At 46.6% G+C, this 15,869-nt stretch overlaps 1 protein-coding gene across 3 annotated transcripts in view; it reads left to right on the forward strand.

Moving 5' to 3' along the window:
• The window catches only part of STX18 (syntaxin 18), a 118,405-nt gene that overhangs the window by 73,812 nt on the left and 28,724 nt on the right, over window positions 1-15,869 (forward strand). For all 3 annotated transcript variants that reach the window (NM_001099719.1, XM_059887641.1, XM_024993409.2), the window contains 3 exon segments: window positions 6,697-6,812; window positions 8,636-8,713; window positions 8,873-8,939. In NM_001099719.1, coding sequence (NP_001093189.1) covers window positions 6,697-6,812; window positions 8,636-8,713; window positions 8,873-8,939 — 261 coding nt within the window.

A 15,869-nucleotide genomic window follows, 5' to 3' on the forward strand; every position in this document is an offset into this window, starting at 1 on the left:
TGGAAAGCTTAACAAAACTGGTGTAAGCCTACCATTTTCCAGCTCCTTTGTTTAGTACTTGCCATCTTAGGTTACGTAAGTGGTTGTGGAGATCTCTCATGGAATCCATTATTAACTTCCCTCTGCCTTCAAAAGGCATCCGCTAAAGTGAATGCTTTAAATGTTGGTTTAGTTCAAGCTACTCTGCCTCCTTATTAGCCATGCGAACCTGAGAAATTCACTTAACTTGCAGAAGGCAATGTCTTCCTCTAAACCAGGGGTCAGCAAACCATAGCCTATAAGCCAAGTCCAGCTCACTGCCTATTTTTGTACAGCCTGTGAGCTGAGAATAGTTCTTACATTTTTTAATGGCTATGGGAAGAGTAATAATAATCATAATGAAGTGAAGTCGCTCAATGGTGTCCGACTCTTTGCGTCCTTATGGACTGTAGCCTATCAGGCTCCTCCATCCATGGGATTTTCCAGACAAGAGTGCTGGAGTGGATTGCCATTTCCTTCTCCAGGGGATCTTCCTGACCCAGGAATCGAACCCAGGTCTCCCGCATTGCAGGCAGACGCTTTACCATCTGAGCCAATAATCATAATATTTTACCTCATAAGAAAATTAAATGAAGTTAAATATTTGGTGTCATAAATAAAGTTTATTGGAACAGCAGCATGCCCATTCATTCACATGTTATGTATGGATGGCTGCTTTTACACCTCAGCAGCAGAGCTGAGTGGCTGTGCCCAGGCTGTATGGCCCTCAGAGTCTAATATTTATACTCTGGCCCTTTTCAGAAAACCTTTGAGGAGTCCTGCTCTAAATATTGAGAGTGATGCTCACTTGCCTATTAGTTAGATTCAGACAAGACGGTACAGCTGAAATGCTGTGCAGAAAAGAAAAAAAGCAGTGGATTTATAAAAAGATTATTGTATAAGGCAGCTATTCTGTAACTTTGCAGTAGTTTTAAACTTTTGACTATAGGGGTGGGATTAAGACATTTCTCCTCGAACAGCACAGATCAGCTCCACAACATTGCCTGTCAGTGTTCCCAGAGCAGCATGGCGTGGACTTACTCCAAGTCCTCATGTTTCTCAAGACAGCGGGTAGCTGGCCTCGGCTTCCCCGTTTCCCAGCTACTGTGGCAGCACACGCTGGGAGGAAGCCCAGGGTCCCCAGGGCCCATTCCACTCTTGTCTACGCAGTGGTTGTGTGGCTACAGCATCAGCACAACTAGTGCTCCTGAGGCTTCCTGAGGCTTCCTGAGTCTTGACAGGTCATTACCCCACTGAGTCCTCCTCCCAGTTGTACTTCATCAGTAGCCGGAGGACTCCGAGTTTCCCTCCTGCCCCTGTTTTAGCTCCTCTGAAAGAGCAGGGCTTTGGGGGTCAGTCACACCTGAGTTCTAGTCCCAGCTCCACCAAGTATTAGTCATGTAAGTAAACACAACTCACTTCAGATATTTGTGCTTTAGTTTTCATTTGTTTTTAAATAAAGTATGGATAATGTGGATAAGGGGCTTCCCAGGTGGCTCAGTGGGTAAAGAATCCTCCTGCCAATGCAGGAGGCACAGGAGACGCAGGTTTGATCCTTGGGTCGGGAAGATCTCCTGGAGGAGGAAATGGCAACCCAGTCCAGTATTCTTGCCTGGAGAATCCCATGGACAGAGGAGCCTGGCGGGCTACAGTCAATAGATCGAAAAGAGTCGGACATGACTGAGCACACTCACACGCAGTGTTCTTATGAGGACTGAATGAGATGTGTGTGAGAGTTCCTGTCACATGGAAGTCCCTTGGTGAATGGTTATTGAATTGGAACCCCATTTAACCTGTGGTGCAGTGGCCATTTGATAAAGAAAGCACCTCTCAAGGGCTTCCCTGGTGGCTCAGTGGTAAGGAATCCGCCTGCCAATGCAGGAGACACGGATTTGATCCCTGATCTGAAAAGATTCCACGTTATGCGGAGCAACTAAGCCCATGTGCCACAACTACTAAGCCTGTGCTGTAGCGCCTGGGAGCCATAACTACTGAGCCCATGTGCTGCAGCTACTGAAGCCCGCAAACCCTGCAGCCTGTGCTCTGCAACAACTGAAGCCACTACGATGAGAGGCCTGAGCACCTTACCTGGAGAAAAGCTTGAGCAACAGTGAACCCAGCATAGCCTAAAAGAAGTAAAATAATTTTTAAAAAAAGAAAGAAAGCACCTCTGTTTCCTGCCAGAGAGGAGGGAGGGAAAGAGAGAGGATGCCGGAGTCAAGTCAACGTGACACAGATGGACATGGTCAAAGCTCGCTCACCCGTGAAATCTGGGGTAGCAGCACAGGTGAGATCTGCGGGCGGGTGGCCTTGCTGAAGGCTCCTGAATTAGATGGGTGCACTCAGCTGTTAGTGCCAGGCAACGGTCACAGCCCGGGAGCACAGAGCACAGAGGCCCTTGAGAGCGTATGAGAGAAGAAGCAGAGCAGAACCTCCGCTGCCACTAAACAGGGAGATCCCAGAGGAGAGGAGAGAGCAGAACTGTGGCTGGAGGCCTGTTCACTCCCTGCTCAGGTCCTTCTGCCAGGCTGCCAGTCAGAGAAGTCCCTGCTCCAAGGGAAGGGCAGGAGGGTGGAGACTGAGGAGGGAGGGAGGGTGTCATGAGAGGTGTGGATTCTCTGGTAGAAACAGGAGGACCAGGGAATAAACATTTCCCACACACACATACCCTACATTCTCTCCAGAGGGAGAAGGGCCACCCTTATCTTCTCCCATCACGTTCTCCCTCCCAAAGGTGGTAGACTATTTAAAGTCTTTTCTTTGTTTTACTGCTGTGCCTCCCAGTGCAGGGTTCTGGCTGTGGCCTGTTCCTAGTGATCTCTGGCGGCCTTGCTCTTCAGTTCAGTTCCGTCCAGTCGCTCAGTCATGTCCAACTTTTTGCGACCCCATGAACTACAGCACACCAGGCCTCCCTGTCCATCACCAACTCCCGGAGTTTACTCAAACCCATGTCCATTGAGTCGGTGATGCCATCCAACCATCTCATCCTCTGTCATCCCCTTCTCCTCCTGCTCTTCAGTGGCGTGAAGCAAAGTTTGGGTTTACAGCCAGAGACTGAGGTCAGGCCGAATCCTAGCCACTAGACCAGTGGCCAATGACAAAGCCCTGGCCCTTTTGCTTTGCAGGAAAGAATTCCCACAAAGGTGGAAGTAGAAACAAGGAAAGTGTTTATCAGGAGGGAGAAGAATACAGTACCTGTGGATAGACACATGGGTGGACTCAGAGAATGTCCCACCCTCGTGGTGGTTTAAATCACTTATATGGGACATTTCTTCCAGATTTCCTTTGGTTCTGAGTCTACCTTTGGTGCATCTCCACATCCTCCCATGTATGCACGTGCATCTCACAGCCAAGATGGATTCCAGCGAAGAAGCCTGTGGTTAACCTTGACCCATAGGCCTCCCCTTTTGACCGCCAAGGAACTTTATAGTTGGGAAGGTCTCCTTGACTTTGAGAATGAGAAATCTGTGGTCATCTGGGCAGGGCCCAGCCTCCTCTCCCTATTTTCCTGCTATTTTCATCTTGAAGTGTCAGGAAAGGACTCCAGCTATTCACCCTGGTGGGCCCATCTATCTCCTGCCTCACTGGGAACATTGTGGATAGAGTGCGATCGTGGAATTGAGAGAAATACTGCCTTCAGACCCACAAGGCTATGTTAGTTTGACATAATTAGGAAGCTATAATTTTTCCCATAATGTAGAACTCAGACTTTATTGACCCATTTAATTAAAAAAAAAATAATAATGACATTTTACTAAAGCAGAACAGCAAGAAACCTAAGTAGCCTCTGGCTAGATCTCTTGAATGATTTTAATTAAAAATAATTTCTCCACTTCTGGTAGATAGACCTTTTCCTCAATATCCTGGCGACAAAACAGTACCACCTGGGGGAGAAACTTTCTTGGTTTCTGTCGTTGTTACTACTAGAATGACCATACTGGCAATTTCCAATTTAAAAGGTTAATATATAATGTATCCTAAAGGAACACCACCTTTTAATTGAGTATAATCAGTTTTATCAAATTAACCTTTAGACCTTTTCAGTTTCACTGAGCTGAGTTTCCATTAAGTCAAAATAGAGAAGGAGGACGTTAATATCACGTTCCTGAAATTGGTCCTTTTATAGATCGACTCTGTCCATGGGGTGCCTCGTCACTCGGAAGTGAGCGCCGGTCTCATTTATCTGCCCCTGACCCCGTTAGCCTCCATTTCCGTTTCCGGTTTCTGGTGAGCCCGTTTCTTGAGGGGCGGTACAGATTGCGCCCATGTGCTCACAGCTCTTCATCCTCCCCTCTCTCCATCCTCTTGCGCCGGACTGGGGAGCTGCGGAGAGGGTTGATGAACCTGCTTGCTCAGCCCCTGCCCCACTTCCCCTCCCTGGGCTCTTTCTCCTCAGAGAACATTTCTGTCAGGATTACCGTGTTAAGCCAAATTAGTTAAGGAAACAAGACCCTGCGGAGGGCTGGGGGTTAGGGAAATACCCGTCTCTCACTCACCAAGGCGAGGCCATCCCTTCCCCTGAAATCTACGGGCTGCCTTCTCTCCTTCCAGCGCTCGCCCAGAAAGTGTGGACGCTGGGCTTGGGGGTGTTGAGGGGGTGCCGTGCCGAGGTGGGAGAGGAGAGGAGACTGGCCTCCTGCTTGACCCTAAGGAGAGCCCCAGGCTTACTCCTCCCTCTTCTCTTGGGGGCCTGTTCTAGGAGGGACACATTCCCGGGGCCTCTGTACCTCCGTATTTCCAGGGGAGGCTCTGGAAGTGGGATGTCTGCAGGTCTCAGGGCAAGGGGTGCAATCAGACCAGGAGGGGCCTGTTAAGGAGCACAGCTGTAGCTGTGTGTCAGGCTTCTCACATCGGCCTCACACACTAAGTGAGGTCATTCTGAAAGTAGTTGGTTATTGATCCATTGATTTATCAGCCTACTAAATCCTAGGATTGCTGGTGATGACGGGGATACAGCAGTGAACAGGCAGACAAATGCCCCCACCTTTATGGAATGTGTATTTTGGAGGGGAAGATAGAAAAGAAACAAAATGAGTAAAACATAGAATGTTGGAGCTTAGTAAATGTTTTTAGGGGGAGTGGAGAAGGGAAAATAGAAACTGTCAGGGTGGATACAAGTGTGTAAAGGTAGCTTAGGGAAGTACTTATTAAGATGCAGGGACTTTGAATAAACAGATACAAGAAGTAAGCAGTCAGTTCATGGAGATCTCATCCAGGGAAAGGAGATCTCCAAAGGAGAAGGCAGCCAGCTGGTGTACGTCCTGGCGCAGGGGTACGGCTGTAGCGTTCCAGGAAGTGTGCAGAGGCCAAGGCGGCTGGAGCAGCGGGACGTGGGCAACTGAGGATAAGCCCGGAGAGGGCAGGAGTCCGAGCTTGTGAGGCACCTTAAGGCTCGTGCAGCTCTTGTAAGGGCCTTGGCTTCTGCTTTTAGGTGGGAAGCACTGGACATCTGTATGGAGGGTTGATAGGATCTGACTGACTGTATAACAGGAACGGTAAGGCTGGTGCATTTGAATCATCGGAGGAGGAGCTTGCCAGACACAACAGGCCAGCTGGGCGGCTGCAGTGAACGGTCCAGCCTTGGGATCCCAGTGACATGGCCCAGAGAGGTTAGCAGTGGGTGGGATAACAAGAGGTCAGATTCTGGAAGTGTTTTGAAGGTAGAGCCAAGGAGATTTGTTAATGGATTAGTTGTGAACTGAGAGAGAAAAAGAGGTGCCAGGATGACCTTTTGAGGCCTGAGCAGCTAGAAGGAATGGAATTGCCCGCAACACAAGTGGGAAGCGGGCTTGGGAGTGGCTGCGGGCTTAGTGTTGGGCATATTTGCAATACAGATTAAACATCTGAATAGAGATACTGAGCCAGCAGTTAGATATATGCATTTCAAGTTCAAGGAGAGGTTCGGGCTGAAGATATAAATTTGGGACTTATCAGTGTAAAACTAACAACAGAAAAAAACCCACTAGCCTAGCCGAACTCACCAAGGGAGCAGTGTGGACAACAGAAATATTCAGGGACTAAGGGTGTGCTATGCTTAGCCACTCAGTCGTGTCCGACTCTTTGCAACCCCATGGATTGTAGCCCACCAGGCTCCTCTGTCCATGGGGGTTCTCATGGGTTCCCATGCTCTCCTCCAGGGGATCTTCCCAACCCAAGGATGGAAACCAGGTCTTCTGCATTGCAGGTGGATTCTTTACTGTCAGAGCCACCAGGGAAACCCATGAGTAAAAGGTGTCAACAAAAAACCTGAAAACCAGCAGCCAGGGAGGTGGGAGGGAACCAGGAGAGAATGCAGTCAGGAGACAGGAGAAAGCAGATCAGGGAGGGGGGGCCATCAGCACTGTCCAAAGGTGGAAAGTACCTTGAGGGGAAGGATGACCCCAGTGGTGACCTTGGAGAGTGAAGACTACAGTGGGGGGGGTGAGGGCAAAAGGCTGTTTGGGGTCTAGAGAGAAAGGTCAGGAAAATGGAGTTCGGGTCTGTAAGCTTCATATGCATTGGTTCCACTGTCTAGAGCAATCTCCCACCTCTTAGCCTGGCTAGCTCCTCCTCATCCTTCGAGTCTCAGCTTAGTGGTCATTTCAGCAGGGAGCTTTGCTCTCCCCTTCACACCCCATCCAGACTCCAGGTGTGGCATTTGCTGCTGCCCCTTCATGCTGTCCTCTCTCTCTCCGTCAGTCACGTCATGTCTGAATACGGGAGAATGACGGACACAGAACGAGACCAGATAGACCAGGATGCTCAGACGTTCATGAGGACCTGCTCAGAAGCGATCCAGCAGCTGAGAACACAAGGTGTGTGCCTTGAAAGGGGCAGCCGGCAGCCTTTTCGCGATTAAGTACTCACAGGATGCGTGTGGCACAGCCAGTTAAAGCTCTCTCTTGTGCTCTTATTTAGGTTTCAGTCTCAGAACTTTCAAAGTCTTCTTTTTCCTCATTAGTGTTTTAACCTAAGCCGTTAAAAATCATGCAAAGGCCTTGATTCAAGTTAAACAGATGGGAAGAGGGAGGTGGAAAGAACCTCTCCAGACAGAACCAAGAGTTTACCTTGGGCCCAGGGTCAGAGAAGGTGATTCGAGTGTGGAGGTGTGTGCGGGTGTGCCTGTGTTCTGGGCGGCATTGAGTAGGGCAGCGGTTGATGGCACGTGAACAAGGACGCATGAAGGTACTCTGAGCTCTCTACTTGGAGCATTAAACTGTAGTGACAGACTCTCTTGGTAAAGAGGACGGCTCTGGAGCCTTGGCTGCGTATGCACGCACACCGGCTCCACATGTTCAGGCCATATGGCCTTGGGCAAGTCACTTAGTCGCCCTGGGTCTCAGTTTCTTCATCTATAAAATGGAGACAATTATATGGCATATTTCTTGGGGTCAACCCAGGGATTGAACCCAAGCCTCCTGCATTTCAGGCAGACTCTTTACCATCTGAGCCACCGGGGAAGCCCATTCTTGGGATCATCATGAGAATTAAATTCTCCTAGCACCCTCAGGACAATAGCTAGCCTTAGGGTTACCATCATCTCACTTTCATTGATGTTAAATTTTTACTGGGGCACTGAGACGGCTTCCCAAGTTAGGTGTCTACCTTGATTCTCTTTTAATTTGCTTAAGCAGATGCAGATTACGTTACATAGCATGGAATTCAAGTGGTCAGATGCTGCTGTGCTCGACCCAGACTTTTGTTTGGGTAGCTTCCATTTGAACCCTGATGGACCACCTGGAGAGTGATGAAAACTGTAGACTTTCCTGCCACAAAAAAAATATGCAGATGCATCAGATTTTGTGTATAATTTTATGGATCCGTTGAATTCCCCATGTGAACCTCAGGTTCAGCAGCAGCCCTGTAGTGAAAACAGATCATGTCCCCTACCCTTAAGGACATTCATTGAGATACCTTGAAAATACATGCACGTTAATACAATGATAAATAAGTACAAACCATGTGATCCTGGGCTCCTTCTGGATTCCTCATGTGTAAAACAGGCATAATCATAATCGCCTTCTGCATTGTTTGGGCCATTAGCAGTAATTTGTGTAAAGTACTGGCAGGGTGCCTCATACTGTAGGTACCCAGCCTCTACCAAAATACAACTGGCACAGACTCTAAGAAGAAGTGATGATTCACAGGAGAAAGGTGTTCTTGTGGCTCAGAGAGTCAAGGTTTCCCAGAGAAGGAAGGTTTCACTCAGTGTCGGAGGTGAATGTGAGTGGCTGAGGGAAGAGGACGGAGCAGCCCAAGCTGACAGGCAGCCGGGCAGGCAGAGGGGAGTGTATGCTCTGAGTTTGATTTAAAACGGTCCTTGAAGGTCAGCTTGAGCACTGGATCCTGTTAACACGCACGGGGTCAGCTCTCAAGAAATGGCCCACGTCAAACACGATCCCTTAGTAATAAACCATAAATTATTTGACTGTAGTTTTCAGCAGGTTTAATCTTTTACTCTCGCAAAACCTCATAAATCTCACTCTTTTAAAAATGAAATGTCACTTGACACAGGACTTGTTTTATAGCTGTGTTTTTAAGAATACATCTAATAAAGAAGCTGTTGTAAGGAAGCTGATGAATTGTTCTTCAGTGTAATTGAATACAGAGCCCTGAATATTGTCCTTTTCTGTTTCAGCCCACAAGGGGATACACTCTCAGCAAGTGAAGGAGCACAGGACTGCCGTTTTGGATTTCACTGAAGATTACTTAAAAAGTATTTCATTTTATCTTAAAGATCACATGTGGCATTTCACAATAGGTGGGATGCAACCTTTAGCTTTGCTAGCTGAAGACTGTAATGTCTCACTGTATATAATGATACTTTTGCCTGAGAAGCAGTTTTAAATGGTCTCTGATATTTTCCCCTGGACAGGAGTGTGTAAACTTTACTCAGAACAAAGAGCCATCCGAGTCAAGCGAGTGGTGGACAAGAAAAGATTGTGAGTATTGTCTTCATTGGTGTTCTTTAGTTAACAATAGTAATGATAATAAGATTGCCTGGAGAAATATCAATAACCTCAGATATGCAGATGACACCACCCTTATGACAGAAAGTGAAGAGCAACTAAAAAGCCTCTTGATGAAAGTGAAAGTGGAGAGTGAAAAAGTTGGCTTAAAGCTCAACATTCAGAAAACAAAGATCATGGCATCTGGTCCCATCACTTCATGGGAAATAGATGTGTAAACAGTGTCAGACTTTATTTTTTGGGGCTCCAAAATCACTGCAGATGGTGACTGCAGCCATGAAATTAAAAGACGCTTACTCCCTGGAAGGAAAGTTAATGACCAACCTAGATAGCATATTGAAAAACAGAGACATTACTTTGCCAACAAAGGTCCGTTTACTCAAGGCTGTGGTTTTTCCTGTGGTCATGTATGGATGTGAGAGTTGGACTGTGAAGAAGGCTGAGCACCGAAGAATTGATGCTTTTGAACTGTGGTGTTGGAGAAGACTCTTGAGAGAGTCCCTTGGACTGCAAGGAGATCCAACCAGTCCATTCTGAAGGAGATCAGCCCTGGGATTTCTTTGGAAGGAATGATGCTAAAGCTGAAACTCCAGTACTTTGGCCACCTCATGCGAAGAGCTGACTCATTGGAAAAGACTCTGATGCTGGGAGGGCTTGGGGGCAGGAGGAGAAGGGGACAACAGAGGATGAGATGGCTGGATGGCATCACTGACTCAATGGACGTGAGTCTGGGTGAACTCCGGGAGTTGGTGATGGACAGGGAGGCCTGGCGTGCTGCGATTCATGGGGTTGCAAAGAGTCGGACATGATTGAGCGACTGAACTGAACTGAACTGAATCATAATAATAGCAGCTAAAGTTTGTAAATGATGATGATGATGATGATGTAGTTGCTAAGTTGTGTCCGACTCTTGGTGACTCCATGAACTATAGCCCACCAGGCTCCTCTGTCCATGGAATTCTCCAGGCAAGAATACTGGAGTGGGTTGCCATTTCCTTCTCGAGGGGATCTTCCCAACCCAGGAATCGAACCTGGGTCTCCTGTACTGCAGGCAGATTCTTTACCAACTGAGCTACAAGGGAAGCCCATAGTTTGTAGAGCTTGATGATTGTGAAGCTTCAATTTCCTCACGAACTGCTGTGACCAGGATTCCCTGGGCACGTTCCGTGCTGGACACTTTTGTAGCTCACAGGAGCCCCAGGAGGCAGGTACTGCAATGACCCTTATCTTACACATGGGGAGGCTGAGGCTTGGGAAGTGAGGTGACTCACCTATGTCCCTTAGCCAGGAGGTGGCAGAACTGGAATTTGAGTCCATATAGAGAGACATATATTGGTCAGTTGATTTTCCACAAAGGTACAAAGCGATTTTAGTGGAACAAGGATGGTCTTTTTTAACGTGAGTGCTAGAACCACTGGATATCCTGTGTTGTTGTTCAGTCCCTAAGTCATGTCCGACTCTGCGACCCCGTGGACTGCAGCACGCCAGGCTTCCCTGTCCTTCACCATCTCCCAGAATTTGCTCAAACTCAGTCCACTGAGTCAGTAATGCCATCCAACCATCTCATCCTCTGTCACCCCTTTGTCCTCCTGCCCTCAATCTTGCCCAGTGTCAGGGTTTTTTGCAATGAGTTGATGTGGCCAAAGTATTGGAGCTTCAGCTTCAACATCAGTCCTTTCAGTGTATTCAGGGTTGATTTCCTTTAGGATTGACTAGTTTGATCTTCTTGCAGTCCAAGGGACTCTCAAAAGTCTTCTCCAACACTGCAATTGGAAAGCATCAGTTCTTTGGCACTCAGCCTTTATGCTCCAACTCTCAAATCTGTGCACGACTACCAGAAAAACAGTTGCTTTGACTGTATGGACCTTTGTCAGCAAAGTGATGTCTCTCTTTTTTTAAGATGCTGTCTAGGTTTGTCATGGCTTTTCTTCCAAGGAGTAGTGAGTGGTTAACCCATGTTAACTTGTACTGTTATCTGCTATTAAGTACTTGCCATGGGTCAGGCAGTATGTTTATTTCATGTAATCCTCACAGCCACTTTATTAGTAACTACTAGTATCTCATTTTTGCTAGCCCAAATTATTTCGCTCAGATAGTACTCGGGGTATTCAGGCCAGATTCTTGCGATGCAGCCCGCGCCGCACCTCCCTGCCCAGCCCCCGCTTGCTAATTAGTATCTCATTTTATAGAGGAAATCGAGACTCGGGAAATTTGGGTTACTTGCCCAGTGTCATACAGCTGAACTCAGATTTGAACGTCAGATTAACCAGGGTTATCTCAAACGATGGACTTTGTGTTGGAGGTTGAATGAAAATAATCTGGGTAAAGGATCAGAAAGGAAGAATGGCTCAGGCAGGAGGGCAGGCAGAGTGTTTGCCCAAAGCAGGTCCTGGGAGAAGAAACAAGGCTCTGACGGTGTTCCCTGTGCTGTCGAGATGGGGTGTGGTCACTGGGTCTCATGCCCGCCAGAAAGAGATGCTAATAACTTCTGCTTCCTGATCCCAGGCGGTCCCTGACCCTTGAGACCTAGCTGGTCCCTTGAGTAAGGTAAGAAGGGGGCTCTTGCTGCTGCCTCCTCAGCTCCTGGTTCTCAGCAGAGGTTTGGACAAATTAAGATCAGTCAGATAGGAATTGTTCTCATTTAGGCTGTGAAGTTCAGCCTCATCTCCTGTCAGATAGCTGCCCTGTGCCAATTACTTTGAGCAGAGGACCTTGAGGAAAATAACTGTGTGAGCCACCTCGTGTAGTCCAGCCCTCCCTTCTGGTTCTTTCCTCTCCTTACCCCAGAAGGCACCTGCCTAAAACACACGTATACTTGTAGCCCTCCCTTTCTCCAGTGTCTTACAAAGCTAACCTTTGCAGCGTGACATTCCAGGCCCATAATACTTTGTTTTTTCAGTTGGTCCCCATGGATTTATGCTCTGACCAAAGCTCACTGCTTGTGTCCTTTGACATTCTTGTGCTTCATCCTTTCTGATTTCTTTGCCTAGAATGCCCTTCATACGTACACACTTATATTCTCTGTCCCTCTTCCCCCACTCAGGTGACCCACCACTGTAGTTTGATAACACCTGAAGTGGTCTAGACCCTGTTTGGAGACAGGAGTCCCCTGATCAAACAGCATTATCAAATTGCCATAAATGTTTCTAAATGATTATTCTTCATTTTTGTTCTTACTCATAGCAGACCAGTAACAAACAGTTCATAGTCTCATACTGGTCTGTGGATCACACTTGATTAACACTGGCCTGAAAATCACTCAGTATGAAGTACATGCCCAGTAAATATCTGTAAGTGTGAAGATGGCTTAGATGATGTGATGAATTTCCTGCTCTGGGGGAATCCAGGAGACCTGTGCCCTGGTGGACACCTTAGTCTGACAGCCATCCTTGAAATGAGAGTACTACAGTACTAGGGATCAGTGTGGGTTGTGTCCTTTCTACCTAGAGCCTTTGTTGAGAGATTGTTGTTATCCACAACACTCAGTCATGGCCAGCTCTTTGCGACCCCATGGACTGCAGCACGCCAGGCTTCCCTGTCCATCACCAACTCCCGGAGCTTGCTCAAATTCATGTCCATTGAATCAGTGATGCCATCCAACCATCTCATCCTCTGTCGTCCCCTTCTCTTCCTGCCTTCAATCTTTCCCAGCATCAGGGTCCTTTCCAATGAGTCAGTTCTTTGCATCTGGTGGCCAAAGTATTGGAGCTTCAGCTTCAGCATCAGTCCTTCCAATGAATATTTAGGACTGATTTCCTTTAGGATTGACTCTTTTGATCTCCTTGCACTCTGAAATAGTTATCACTTTTCTCTCATATTTGTATAGGGCTTTATCTAAGGTTTTCAAAGAACTTCTTCCATGTAATTTCTTGTTTCAGACCTGGAAAAACTGTTTCTCTCCCTCTCCTCTCTATCCTTCTGTTCTTCTCAAATTTTATATAAAATCCCAGAGTTTTTCAAATAAGGGACCTGGAAACAGATGTTGACCAGGTGGAAACTGTTTTGATTGCAGTTATGAAATACTCAGCTTTCAGTTAGAGAAATCAATTAAAGTAAATTATCGAGCATAAACTGATCTTTCTGATGACTTTTGAAAAATTGCTTTTTTCAAATTGCCTTCAACTAGTTAATTTGTAATTTCCCTGAGGATTTCAATAGACATTCTGTGTATAATTAGATCTGTTTTTATCACTTAAAAAAAAAAAAAAAGCATTCAACTTCATCTAAGTCTGCTGCATTGCAGTCCTTTGTTCATTTTAAATTAAAAACTGGCATATTAGCATACTCTGGACACAAAGGGTGACAGATATTAATGGAACCCTTTATTTAAAAGTCAGTTAAGCCCCTCTCCTTCCTGAACAATTAAGTCCTGCAGGCATGGAGTGAGTCAGAGTAAGGGGGGATGTCCACAGCTATGGGGACATTTCCCGGGGCAGCTCAGAGCCTGAGCGAGCTGAGGAGGTCTGGCTCAGCGTGGGCAGTAAGAGCCTGAGCCAGGACAGGGGAGGAGCAGCAGTGGAAGAGGCAGATTGGTTGTATGCAGGGGGATTGATCAAGTAGTAAACATAGAAGGATAATGGAAGCCAGGTTCAGACTCTCAGGTGAGTGAAAGGGAAATTGGATTAGAATGAAAAGGACTGGTGTGAACTCATGGTTCTCAGTTTACATAGGTGGACATAGAAATGAAATGTGGTCATAAACGTGTGTGCGTGTCTAGGTCTGCAAAAGCAGACAGATTTTTCTGGCTCTGTCTGCCAAGAGAGCCTGGACACACTGACATCCCAGAGGCAATACGCATGTTTAGCACTCAGATCTTGGCTTCTAAATAGCAATTTCAGCTTCCAGGAACCGGGCTCCTTGCAGAAATGCCTGAGTCTGGGGCTGGGTCAGGGAAAGTGTAAAATGAACTTGGAGCATATTGTTGTACCAGAAAGCAAGGGAAGGCTCAGAGAGTGATGGGGACCTGTAAAAAGGACATAAACCAGTTTGAAAGCTGCCGGTGACCAAATTAAAGACAAATTAAAGGCCAGGCTTCCCTGTCCTTCACCGTCTCCTGGAGTTTGTTCAAAGTCATGTCCATTGAGTTAGTGATGCCATCCAACCATCTCATCCTCCGCCACCCCTTCTCCTCCTGCCTTCAGTCTTTCCCAGCATCAGGTCTTTTCCAGTGAGTCAACTGTTTGCATTAGGTGGCCAAAGTATTGGAGCTTCAGCATCAGTCCTTCCAATGAATATTCAACTTTCATCTTTAGGAAATATTAAAATATTCAGAGGTGAAGGGGCATCAGGTTGGCATATTACTCTCCAGTGGTTCAGTAAAAAGCATTCTTGATACTATCTTTCAGATTACTATGCCTGTGACTATATTTATTTCCCAACAAAATAAAACGCTAAAAGATCCCATCTCACACATGTTAGAAAGGCTAAAATAAAAGTGACACTTCAGGGAGGGTGTGCAGCAGCTGGAACTCTCGTTTATGACTGGTGGGAATATAAAGTAACTCTGTATTGTGTGCATGCTTAGTCACTCAATCTTGTCTGACTCTTTGCAACCCCATGGACTGTAGCCTGCCAAGCCGCTCTGTTCATGGGATTCTCCAGGCAAGAATACTGGAGTGGATAGTCATTCCCTTTTCCAAGGTATCTTCCTGATCAGGGATCGACCCTGGGTCTCCTGCATTGAAAGCAGATCCTTGACCATCTGAGCCACCAGGAAAGCCTTGTATTAGAAACAGCCAAATAGTTCTCCAAAGTTAAATGACCATCTGATGACCCAGCAATTCCACACCTTTGTTCTTTATGCCTAGAATATTTTTTCTGCTCTTCTGTGCCTGGCAAAACTTTACTCCTCTTTTAAGAGTTTGCCTAAGTGATACCTCCCCTGAGAAGCCCCTGGGTATTTCTACTCTTTGAATTAATAGCAGTTAGATTTTTAAAGTACTTACCTTTTACATAATACTTTTTTTTTTTTTTTGGTCTAGTGCATCATTTAGTCTTTGCAATGATTTTGAGTGTTAATATTGGAAGGGTACAAAAGCCGGGTTTCTCATTCTCAAAGAAGTGAAAGGAGAAAGGCAGAATGAACCTTGTTTTATTGGCCAGAACAAAAGATACCAGAAGCTACTTTACAGATGCGGAAGCTGAGGCCCAGTACTTAGAAGGTGAGCCAGAGCAGTACGTGCTTCACGCCAACCTCTGTGCTAAGTACGTTGTCACGGGCGACCTCATGCAGTGTTTGCAAGATTCTTCTTTGTAGAAAAGTGCTTTGCAGATGACGAAAATTCAGAGGATTGAAAAAAACATAACAGGAAACTGTCACATTGCAGACAAGTGGCAGACTAGACTCCAAACCCACTTTTTGTCTCCAAACAGATTCCTGAGCATATCTTTCTCAGACAGACAGGCAGTCAGCCAATAGTTTAAGGATTGAGTCCCCATCCGCCTTAGATTTGTGGAATTACTGGAGTAGCCTGTCACCCGAGACCATCCAGGAGGACATCAGGCCAGTCCTACCAAGGAATGTGGCCGAGGACAAGGCTGCCTTGCCACCGAGGCATGGCCACCACCCCGAGACCTCTCCTCTGCTGATCTACCAAGACTCCTCAGATCCTTCCCTCTCCACAGCACCAGCCTGGAAGATGTTGGCCCATGACTGAAGACGCTACTGAGTCCCTTACACTGAGAGCAGCAGTGTTCTCCCGTCTCTGAGTTTTTTGAATTATTGATGGATTGTGCCAGCTGTTTCCATCTTTTCCTCCATTGATTTTTATCTTGACAGAATAAAAAAAAAAAGTGTATTTCTTTAGGGTTTCTCAATACTATCTAACCCCTCTGCCTTTTCTTGTTACACAGTGATGCAAGAGTGGTAGTAATAGCTAATTTTTTCATCCCTTGCCCCAGACT

Source organism: Bos taurus, chromosome 6, assembly GCF_002263795.3.
Source record: "Bos taurus isolate L1 Dominette 01449 registration number 42190680 breed Hereford chromosome 6, ARS-UCD2.0, whole genome shotgun sequence".
NCBI classification, from domain to species: Eukaryota; Metazoa; Chordata; class Mammalia; order Artiodactyla; family Bovidae; genus Bos; species Bos taurus.